This window comes from Phycodurus eques, chromosome 14, assembly GCF_024500275.1.
Source record: "Phycodurus eques isolate BA_2022a chromosome 14, UOR_Pequ_1.1, whole genome shotgun sequence".
Lineage (NCBI taxonomy): Eukaryota > Metazoa > Chordata > Actinopteri > Syngnathiformes > Syngnathidae > Phycodurus > Phycodurus eques.
In genome coordinates, this window is record NC_084538.1 from 6106393 (window position 1) to 6118278 (window position 11886).

At 41.8% G+C, this 11886-nt stretch overlaps 1 protein-coding gene across 1 annotated transcript; it reads right to left on the bottom strand.

Annotated features, from left to right (window-relative positions):
• Window positions 1-4353, bottom strand: col10a1a (collagen, type X, alpha 1a). The gene is made up of 3 exons (XM_061696495.1): window positions 4267-4353; window positions 3902-4047; window positions 1-2091 (listed from the first exon to the last, which is right to left on the bottom strand). The coding sequence occupies exons 2-3, from the start codon at window positions 4029-4031 to the stop codon at window positions 257-259; spliced, it is 1965 nt and encodes a 654-aa protein (XP_061552479.1). The 5' UTR covers window positions 4032-4047; window positions 4267-4353; the 3' UTR covers window positions 1-256.
• Between the last annotated feature and the right edge of the window lie 7533 nt (window positions 4354-11886).

The following is an 11886-nucleotide window of genomic DNA, read 5'->3' on the forward strand; positions in this document are numbered from 1 at the left end:
GTTCCCATGCTGTCTCCATTCCGAAAAGCAACCTGCGGGTCATGTTATGAATTGCTTTTCCCATCCCTGATCTCCTGTTTACATAAATTAGATTTTTTCCTTCTTCGAAGCACCTAGTTGTTGTTGTAGTTTTCAAGTCGACATGCTTCTATTCCTCAAAGACAGGAGTCAACAGTTAGGTTGACTCTTGGTTGGAGCAATAGAGAGCACATTTAGTTGGTTGGCTGTTGGGTTTCGCATCTCGGGGACCGACCTATCACGTTGAGGCGATCAGGAAGCCAGAGAAGGAGCAGTGCACGTTCTCGGCGGCGAAGACTCCGTTGGCCTCCTCGTCGGGGATCTGCACGTACACGGTGTCCTGCTCATTCAGCAGGAGCACGGCGCTACCGGACATCTGGTCAAGGAAGCCCTTATTGTACTCGTCGTAAGAGAACATGACGGGCTGGTCGTTCTTGTAGAGGGCCACCAGGGCATGGGCGCCGTTCACGTGGATGCTGTAGGAGAAGTAATAAACTCCTGGGATCTGGCATGTGAAGATGCCGGAATCGGGGTCGTAGTGGTTCTCGGCATTGTACACGATGTGGTCGAACTTGATGGGGCTGCCGGAGGCCGGGTAGGGAGTGGTTAGAGCTGCTGTGAAAGCAGACATGGGGGCCTTGACCATCACCTCGGTCATTCCCAGTCCCATACCTTTCTCAAAGATCACCTCACCGGGTGGTCCTGGGAGGCCGGGAGGGCCGGCGGGACCGGGCTCTCCGTCAGCACCGCTCTCGCCAGGCAGACCGGGGGCACCCTGAGGTCCGGAGACGCCTTTAGCGGCGATGCCAGCGGGGCCAGGAGCTCCAGGGAGACCTGGGTGTCCCTTGTGGCCGGGAGCACCGGCGGGACCCTGAGGTCCAGAAGGTCCACGGGATCCAGTGCTGCCGTCAGCACCAGAAGCACCGGGCTCACCAGCGCGGCCAGGGAGACCTTTGGGTCCAGCAGGACCAGGAATACCTGGGGCCCCTGGGGTACCGTGGGCACCAACGGGACCCTTCTCACCAGTGGCTCCAGTGGCTCCTCTGGCTCCAGCAGGACCAGCTGGGCCGGTGTAACCCTGTTTGCCTTGGAAACCTTGTGGTCCCATCTCTCCCTTGTTGCCCTTGGCTCCTGGAGCTCCGGTGGCACCGGTGTCACCCTTGGGACCAGCAGCACCAGACTCACCTGGGAAACCTCTTACGCCCGCTGGGCCCATAGGACCAGTAGCTCCAGTGGCACCAGTGGCACCGGTATATCCGGTAGGACCTTGCTCACCCTTGGGACCAGTGGCCCCTGGGCTGCCAGTAAAGCCTCTCTCTCCCTTCTCTCCATTAGCACCTGGCTTTCCGTATCCTGGGACTCCTGGGGCTCCAGTGGCTCCAGCAGGTCCTTGGTTGCCTTTTTGTCCAGCTGGGCCAGGCAGGCCTGGGGCACCGTTATCACCGGGTTTGCCAGCAGAACCTACTCCGGGGGCACCAGTGTGTCCCTTGGGTCCCTGTGGTCCCATGGAACCAGGGGCACCATCTCTACCTGGGCTACCTGACTTTCCTGGCTCACCGGGCATACCTGACTTTCCTGGCTTGCCAACTCCAGGCTGACCTGGAGCTCCAGTTGATCCCATTGGTCCCATTGGCCCTGTGGCACCGTGGGGTCCTTGAATTCCTACACCTCTATCACCCTTGGAACCTGGGAGGCCAGGTACACCGGGATGTCCTTTCAGACCAGACTCTCCTCTTGGTCCCATTGCTCCAGGAAGACCAGAGGGTCCGGGCTTGCCAGTAGAGGAGAGGCCGGCGGGTCCGGGGCCTCCAGGAGAACCGGGAGCACCCCTGGGTCCCTGAGCTCCGGTGGCACCGGTGTGTCCTTTCTCACCAGTTGCTCCGGGGATACCGGGTTTGCCGGGTCCGCCGGGGGTTCCGGATTTGCCAGTGATGGAACGACCGGGAGATCCGGGAGGTCCGGGAGGCCCATGAGGTCCTGGATGGCCGACGCCGCTCTGACCTGCAGGGCCAGGGGGGCCGGGAGGGCCAACGGGGCCAGGCTCACCTGGAATACCAGGCTCACCTGCCACCACTGTAAAAAGTCACACACACCAAAACAAAAAAAAAACAGCATCGTCAGTGAAGAGAAAAGAGGGGGGAAAAAAGACAATCTCACTTGTTAGTAGTCGTAGTACCAAAAATATAGGAATGGACTACAAACATGGCTACAGGACTACAAACGAATCCAACAGGTCACTTCATGTGAGCATGAGTACCTTTAACAGGAAACACATTTTAAGTATTTTATTTTCATTAATCATTTCTCATTTATAAACTATGTATTATTAAAATTATGTTTATATTTTGATACATTTTGAAAGATTGTGAAAGTAAAGGTTATAACAAGGATCATATTTTCAGAAGTTGTGAGAGCATCCCAAGTAAAAAAATATTAAATAGTAAATTAAAAAAAGCACGATGATGGTGGAAGTCATTTAAAAAAAAAAACTTTTTTATTGTAATAGCCTTTTCACTTTTCCACTTTAAAAAAAAATTAGAATCTATTTTATACAATTTTTCAAGGTATATTATTTATTTATTTATTTAACCCTTTTTTTCTAATCTATGTACGGCAATTGAGAACAGATTCTCATTTGCAATGCTGACCTGGCAGCAGACAGCAGAGTAAAACAAAGCAATATCAAAGCAAGTATAAATACATCGATGACAACTGTACAGTTTGAATTTGTTTGTTGTAGTCAAATACTATTTTTTGAATCTTAAAATGTACAATAAAATGAAATATAGCAAGTATATAATAGCATAAGTCAGTGGTCCTCAACTGTTGTCACCCTGCGACCCGCAGTTTCCTTTTGTTGCAAAGTTGTTACCCACTTTTATAGACGTGAAAACCAATAAATAATTTTGGGGTTTAAAGATAACCTTTGAAAACACGTACAGTATTTTATATTTTTAAATGCCATTTCAAATGTTGGCTGTACCACCAAAGGGATATTATATTGCTTGCCATGATATCTGCCAGCCAAAGGCTGAGCTGGACCGTATTTGTTTACAGAAGATTTGTCACTTTTTTTTTTTTTTTTAAATGTTCTATGTGGGAACTTGGTACGCCTCAATACTGTGCCGAAAAAATCAGAATAGGAGTACATGTAACTTTTTTTTACTAGCTGTTCACGACCCACTTCTAGATCCCAACCCACCAGTTGATATCCACTAGTATAAAGGATACCATATATGTTTTATCCAATTGCTACTGTGATGGTAACCACTGGTCAAAAGCTTGTCATTAACTCTGAAACAGTCGCCTGAATGACAGGGAGTGCTGCTTTTTGTTTTATTTTTACTTTGTTTAATGTCTGCCCTTTTTAATGTGGTCTCATTAAGACTCACAGTGCTCGGAATAAAGCCCGGCAGATGTGTCCTCCCCCTCTGTGGCAGACCCAGACAAACAAACCACACTGCTGCTGCTGGCTAACTGGGCTCCAATTTGTCAATGCCAAAATAGCAGCTTGTTTGCTGTCTGCGAGGCTAGGAAAATAATACAAATCATAAAAATGACCTGCGTCAAGGTTTTCCTTACTCTGCTTTACTTAATGCAGTAGGCCTCCCTTGGGTTAAAATAAGTATTATAACCTATCTGTATATATCATTGTGAAGATTAGTAGTAATAATGGAAATGACCTGCATCAAGATTTTCCTGAATATGCCTCCTGGGGTTAAAATAAGTATCATTGCCTATCTGTATCTGTCTCTCATTGCCTATCTGTATCTGTCTCTATGAAGATTTAGAGCATTTAGAGATTTTGTTTCATTACGAGGATAGTGTCAAACTTTACAAAAGTCCCAGCCCATAAGTGGCCGTTTTCGGCGGATTTTCTTACCCTGGCCCTTGACATGGTAAGGCTCGTACTGGGGGGCGGCCTTCACCACTTTCTTGACCACGTAGCTCTTGCCGTGGCCTGCGACCAGGGCGGCCATGAGGAGGACGATGCTGGCGACGCGGATGTCCATCTTCCTCGGGCAAAACCTGCAAAGGAACGATTCGCTTTAAAAACAAAGAAACAAAAAATAAACATGCACAAAAGTTGTATCGCAGCTGCAAAAACTTGAACAACTAAGTCCACCCTGCATGATGCTCAAAGTTAAGCAATCCCCCCCACCCCCTAAATACTGAACTAACATTGACGGAAGAAACAGCCTTGGGATGCTGATTGCATCCATAAAATAAATAAACAAAGAAACCTACCGACACCAAATTTGGGGGGAAAATTAAAAACCAATCTCCTCAGCACCAGTGAGCTGCTGGTGCTTCTGTATATCCTTTGGCTTGGAGCACAACTGAGGATATGCTGCTTTCCCTGTCAAGGTTGCGAGTATTTATACCATATCTGCCCATAAGCATCATTACAACAACAAAAAAAAAAGCAAGAAAAAAAAAATTCCCCACCATGCAAGTACCTCCCTCCTCAAAAACAAGCAGAGCTGTAATTAGCAGGCAGATCTGCCCAAAACGGGCATGTCACACCAGGGTGCCTCCACGTCTTGAAAAAGCCAGACACATGATGATTATCACTTTTTTTTTTTTTTTTTTTTTGAGAAAGTCTTCTTTTGAACAATACAACAATGCACAAAGAGTGCAGAGAGACGCTGCGGCCACAAAATAAAAGTTACGACAAGTTTTTTTTTTTTTTAATCTATCGTTACATTGAATGTATTCATAAAAAGTCATTACAAAAGGCATGATGGTTTTTCTTTTTTTGGTGGTTGTTTTTACACTTTAATTTCATTTTGTTAAACTTGACTTGAGTTTATTTAATTGTTGCATTTTATTACATGCAACAATTACATGTACGTTTTTCTTTGTTTTCACACCATTTAGATTAATGTACTGAATTACAATTTTTCTCTTTTTTTACACCTTGATTTGATTAGATGTAATATATTTAATGATACTTTTTAATTTACTTCTTTTTAATCTTTAAATTTTATTTGGTAGAAAGAGATCTTATTCTATTTTATTTGTTTTATTACATTTATTTGATATAATTTACGTTTCTATTTTTTTAGTTCATTTGTTTATATACTTAAATGTCAAAAATAAACAAAATAAACAGTCTTTCACAAAGCAGAATTCATGCTTTGTGAAAGACTGTTTATTTTGTTTATTTTCTATTTTGAGTAAATTATATTTTAATAGTATTTAATTTTCTGGAAACCCTATAGCATAGCAAAGCTGGTGACAGGGAAAACGTTGTGACACTGTTTTCATTAAAAAAATAAATCTGATTTTAATTTCATTACATTTTCATTTTAATTTAACATTGAATTTAATATAAAAAAATGTAAATACATAATAGGCTTGAAAAACATTTTTAAAAAACATTTTGTTGTTACTTGTTAGCCTTTCGTTTAGTTTATTTTCTAGGAATAGCATAACAAAGCTGCAGCGTGGGAAAAGTCATAACACTTTTTCTTTTCTTTAAATTCACTGTAAAAGATTTGACATTGATTTTTGACTTTTTTGCATTTTAATTTAACATATAATTGCATAAATATTTAATATTTTAAAAAAAGAATTAGCTTTTTATTGACACTTTTCCTTTTTAGTTTTGTTTTTGTATTTGATTAATTTAAATGTATTCTGTTCCCTGGAGTTCATGTTTACAGGACACATCCCGCTGTACAAATACGCCAACGTCTTAAAATACTAGCCACTAATCTATTTTAAAAAGACAGGTCCAAATCGGTAGTGGCTCATTTATTTGTCCACAAATCCCACATGTATGCACAGTGTCTGGAACATTTACATGACGAACCTTTCTGACTGTCTGGACTCATCGGACCCTGTCGGACAAACAGGACGGGATGCTTAGTGTCATAACATAAGAATAAACACTCATTTTTAATGTACGCTACAGTTCTGTGTCTTTAACTTTATTGTTATTAAAGCCTGCATGTGTTTATCCCCTTGGAAAGAGGCAGTTCAACTAGGAGCCTTGGAGATGTTACTGTCTGGCAGGCTCCTTGGTGTAGGAACGTTTTTGAACGCCAGATGGCAGCAAAAACAGCAGAGGAGAGATAGATCCTGATTTGTAGTATGTGAATTGAGAGTGCAAATGAAATCAAAAGAGCAAAGTAATAGTCTTTTGGACAAAGACCCCCCACCCCAAAAAAAAAAAACACTTAGCCACAGACCCCAAAAAATAAGTCACTTCTACATAGACACCCCACAAAATAAAAACAAATGTACACAGAGATCTGCCAAAATAAGGCAGTTTTACCTACATAACCCTCAAAATATGCCACTTTTAACAGAGACACGCCAAAATAAGACACTTTTACATAGAGACCAGTAGCGTGCAAAGGGGGAGGGGTGATGGGGGGGGGGGGGAATCAACCTTTGGACATTAAAACCATCCTCCCCACCGTTGACAATTGGTTTTACGGTGGGGTGCATCACCAGCGTTGTGTGTCCCGGGCACCAACACACCTTTGCACGCCACTGACAGAGATCCCAGAAAATAAACCGGTTTTACCCAACGATCCCTCAAAATAAGCCACTTTTATACCCAGATTCGACAAGCCAATCCACTTTTACACTGAATCCCTACAAAGTAAGCCAGTTTTACACAAAGACCCCACAAAATAGAGACATGGCAACCCAAGCCACTCACACAGAGGTCACACCAAATTTGTCTGGCTTCTTTTGAGAATTGTTTTTTTAGACACCTCGCAGAAGAAGCCAGTTTTATACTGACCCTACAAAATAAATCACTTTCACACATTGACCCTGCAAAATAAGACACTTTTATAAAGAGGCTCCATATATATATATATATATATATATATATATATATATATATATATATATATATATATATTCTTTTTTTAACACAGAGACCCACTGAATAAGCCATTTTACACAATAAATGAATGAATAATCTGACAGGAAAAGACCCATAACGGAGATTTCATCCATCTTGGATTCCCTCCATTAGAGTTCATGTATAAGGTGAGTCAAATGATTATTTTGGACTATTTTCTGGGTCCATAGCGGCGTTGGGAGCGAATAAGCCGACGCTAGCGGGTGGGGAAACGCCTACAATTACGGCCGCATTTCTGGTGGTTTGCAGTGTTGTATTTCCTCCCGCCATATTATCTTTCTTCATCCTCCACCTCGCAATGCTTTGACACAGTCCAGCTGTAATTTCTCCATTCTGGAGCACTGCCGCATAGGAAATGCCCACACCCAAATAATCACATGTTCTAAAACACACAAGTGACCATAAATGATGCGTGTAGACTTTTCCTCGAGATGGCTGATCTATTTAGAGTGTATACCCCCCGCCCCGCACCCGACCTCCTCACTTGTTCTCAAGCCTCCTGACATGGCATGTATTTACATGACAGCCATCTTTCTTCAGCAGTTTATTTAAAGATTCAGCAGCAGTTTTGTTTACATAAATGAGGGCACATTATATGGAAATTTGCTGAAGTGCTACCTTGCTGACGTGGGTCACGTGGCGTCGGCAAGATCTGGATCGACGGCACAGGCAATATGTATGAGTTGCTAACTCACTAACCAACTAACTAACTAATGAGGTTGCTCGTCCCAGAAAGTCAACTAAAAAGCGGGCTAGCTAGCTAGGCTTGTGGAAAGCTTTGTAATGAATGAACTAGCTGACTAACTAACTAATGAGCAAGCTATGCCCGTTTATGTTTTCAAAACTAAGTAACTAACTAAATAACTAACGAAAATCCCAAATCTTGAGACATAATCAGAGATTTTATATAAAGCCTTATCGCCTAGCCCTGTGACTAACGAACTAACAAACTTACTAACAAATTGACAAGCGAGCTAGCTAGGTCCGTGAAAAGCTTTGGGAAAATTGGTTATGCCGTTTTTTGTTTCTCCCCCGCCCCCCTAAATGACTGACTTACTAACTAATAAGAGTATCCCATATGTATGTATGTATATGTTCTGCTGCTTTTTAGCCAGTTAGCTGAACTTTTGTTTGGCCTTAACAGTCATTAACCACCACGTTGTTTTCTTGAGCCACCAATTTTTATATGGACTATTTTAGAATAGTTGAAATGACAGAGGAGCAAAGGGTGGAGCGAGGACTCGAAAAATGTTTTTTAAAAAATCCTCCCTGCCTGTTTATTTATGCGTTCAAACATGGCGATGGAAGTCGTCCGTTTTTAGGCCTCCAAACAGTTTTTTAAGCTGGAAAAATAACAACATGCATCTGCATCTGCATGCTCCGTCTGTAAAGGGACTTTCATGCTGAAATTTGGAACCCGAGTCAACATTGGATGACTAGAATTAAATATCCAACCTTGTTTTTACCGTCGCCTGCATTTATTTTTCCGAGCAAACAAGGTGGTTCCTGAAAAAGAAAGAAGAAAAAAAGTAGCGAGTGCACAGCGCGTGGCTCACTCTGCACAGGTCATTACCGCACCGCAGCTCTTTTAATGTGGTCTGTGACTTCATTGTGAAGAACCACGAGGGACCAGGTTCAAAGCGAAGACCAGGTCTTGTACTTGTACAACAATGTCCATGCAACGTCCAGCTCCATGCTATGTGACATCAGCCAATAGGAGACACGTCCGAACCTGCAACTTCACATGACATCACTTTGTGGAGAAACATAGCAGTCTTGATAACTTTCACTTTAGAATAGAATTTGATTGACTGACTAACTAGCTAACTAACTAACTAACTAACTAACTAACTAACTAACTTTGTCTCTCAGTGACGGTAAACCACATTACAAGAATGTTAAAATATTACTCAAAACATCACGTGTGCAGTTAATAATGTTTTCATGCCAAACACTAACTAACTTACTGACTAACTAACTGACTGACTGGGTGACTGACTAATTCTTCGAATTTCGGTGGCTATTAAACATTACACAGTGAAGAAAGTCAAAATGTTACACTTGTAGAGTTAGTACAGGTTTAATGTTGACACCTAACTTACTGACTGACACACCCAATGCGAAACGCAATAGACAAGCTAATGGAACTAGCACCGCTACTGCGCTAGTAACATTAAAACAACTGATATTTAAACACAAAACATACACAGAGAGCATATAACAATACTCACAAGCATATATTATTTATTCGTTGACTAATATTACTGCAACTTGTCCACTGAATTAAAGTATAAAATCACGATGCAGAAAATGTTAATTATTGAAATTAATTTGTTATTACTGTATGTTTTTATAGAGTATAATAGTGTAGAGGGCTATTTCTCTCATCAAAAAAACACATTATACATTGTATTTGCGGAAGGAAAGGATCAATGGGATTTGCATTCATATCTATGAAGAAAGTTGATTTGAGATACAATTTTTTTGAGTTATGATCGTGGTCCTGAATAAATTAAACTCATAAGTTAATAGACCACTGTACATTAATTTCTTCATAACTAAACTGATTTTGCAGAAAGTGTAAGGGTACAATTTGCGGTTTTCTAAAACAAACAAACAAACAAACAAACAAACAAACAAACAAAAACAACAAAAACAAGAACACTTTTTGTTATACATGTTAAAGCTGTCTCTATGACCTGACAGGAGAATATTATTAAAATTATCGTTTGAAAAATCATCCCTCTCTGGCTCCATCGAATGCCTTTAATTTGATTTTAAAAAAAAATATTTTAAAATATGGTATTGTTGGACAAGAATAGCCAATCATAGAGTGTACTGACATGAGGCGTGATGAATTAGGCTACCTTCAAATAATGCTCGTAGTTTGAAAACTACATATTGTCCCTTTAATGTAGGTTCTTAAAAATCAATTCTGTTTTTTTCCCCCCCCCATTACAACTACATTACACAAACAGAAGTACAAAGTCAAACAGCCACTTGGGAGGTTGCAACCAGGGCACGGTGTGCGGCGATATCAAGCACTGTGGAAAGATAACAGCTTCTGAAGAGGAAAGGCTCTATTGCCTTTTGGCCCTGTTTTGGTGCGCTCCAGTGCACAGAAATGGATGTTTCTGGTTTCTTGTCGCCGCTCTGACCAAGGCTCAACCCACACCCAGGAGGCACACATAATTGTCGGTTGATGTAAGCGAGCCGACCAAACCTAATCACGTGAGCCGGGCTATGGCTAAAGATACACACGCTGTCACAAATTTAATGTTTCAATAAACTCCACGGACCGCTAAAAGCTACTTTAGACTTCATGAATGGCACACTTGATGGGGGCCCTGGGGAAATTACAGGCCCCTGGACAAAAGCTCAGACCCGAATGGGGCCGGAAGTGTTAAAAGGGCCTTAAAAATGGCGGCGGTGGTGCTAGGTGGTGATGTGTGGGAGGTCACACTGTGGTGGTTGGCTGAGAAAGGAGCTTGGAAAAGTCTCAGCTTTTGATTCCGTGCCAGCGTTTTTCCCTCTTCAAATAAGAATAGAAAAAGTCCAAATCTGATAAAAATACAAGTCTTTTTTTTTTATATAATCAGTTTTTAGCGGCTTCTCTAGTTCAAAGCGCCTCCCCGCTGACATGCACTGCTTACACTAACAAATTCCGTGAGAGGAGCTAGTTTACGAAACAACAGTCAGTGTTGCTAACTTAGCGATTTGGTTGCTATAATAAGAAACGTTTTCCGAACAACCCAGTCAATATTTTTCAAAAAAGGTGACAAGCAAGTATAATTCTCGCTAAGAAACTGGAATCATTGTCACACTGTGTTCCGGAAGACAAAAAAGGAGGCCGGTCGAGCTAGAAAGTATCGAGGAAGATGTCAGTAATTGGTTCTGCCGTTTTTTGCTGAACTAAATGACCGAAGCTAACTAACGAGTTAGCTAGGTTTTGTGAAAGTTTCATAGAAGTTTCATGGAAATCAATGGGAATCTTTTGTTATTTTTGGACGCTAACATACCTACTTGCTCACTAGTTTGGAGGTAAATTTCATAGAAGTCAGTGGAAATTGTTTTTTGCAGTTTTTTAGTGGAACTTACTGACTCTCAGGTTACCAACCCGGCTCGCTAGGTTTTTGGAAATTTTCATGGAATTCACTGGGAATCTTTTGTCAACCAACGTACCACATTAGACAGTTTTGTATAAAGTTTTGTAGAAGTCAGTGCAAATCGGTTGCATCAATTTTTTGGGGTAATTTATAACCCATCTGGCAAGCTGGCAAGTTTTGTGGAAACTTTAATGGAAATTGGTAGGAATTATTTGTAATTTTAACTAACCAGTACCACCCACCAACTCACTCACACAGAAGCTATCTAGCGAGCTCGCTAGTCTTGTGGAAAATTTCATGGAAATTGGAAATGTTTTGTGTGTGTGAGTTTTTTTTTTTTGCAAATTAATGTATTACCTGTGTTTGGGGAAAGGTTCATGTTGCTTTTGCTAAATGACTGACTCATTGACCAGCTTGCTAACTAACAGATTCACTGAGAAGCACAGTGGTGAAGCTTTGGAAACGCTCAGCTGTAATTCCGTGCGAGCATTTTTCCCCTCTCGAAGTGCAAATGAAAAAGTCCAAATCTGATGAAAATAGAGCTGCGTGACGCCAGACGACGCTTGCCAGTCAAGTGAGTCAAATACGAGCTTATCGCCACCGTGATGATAAGTTTTGCTGCCATACTCACGCTGCGCCAAGTTTATTTCGGAAAGCGTCTGACTCAGCTGCTTAGGCAAGAAAATCAGATTTGCAGTTAGCCAGAGACTCATTTCACTAAAAATACAGGGCGTTTGTGCACATATTATACTTAAAACATGTCTGTGTATATGTGCAAAAAAAGAGCAACAGATGGGAGTGGTCTTTTCCTGGATTACTCCCAGGAGGGATTTGATGGAAAAGATGGGACGCTTATGCTGCGGCCAATCTCGCTCC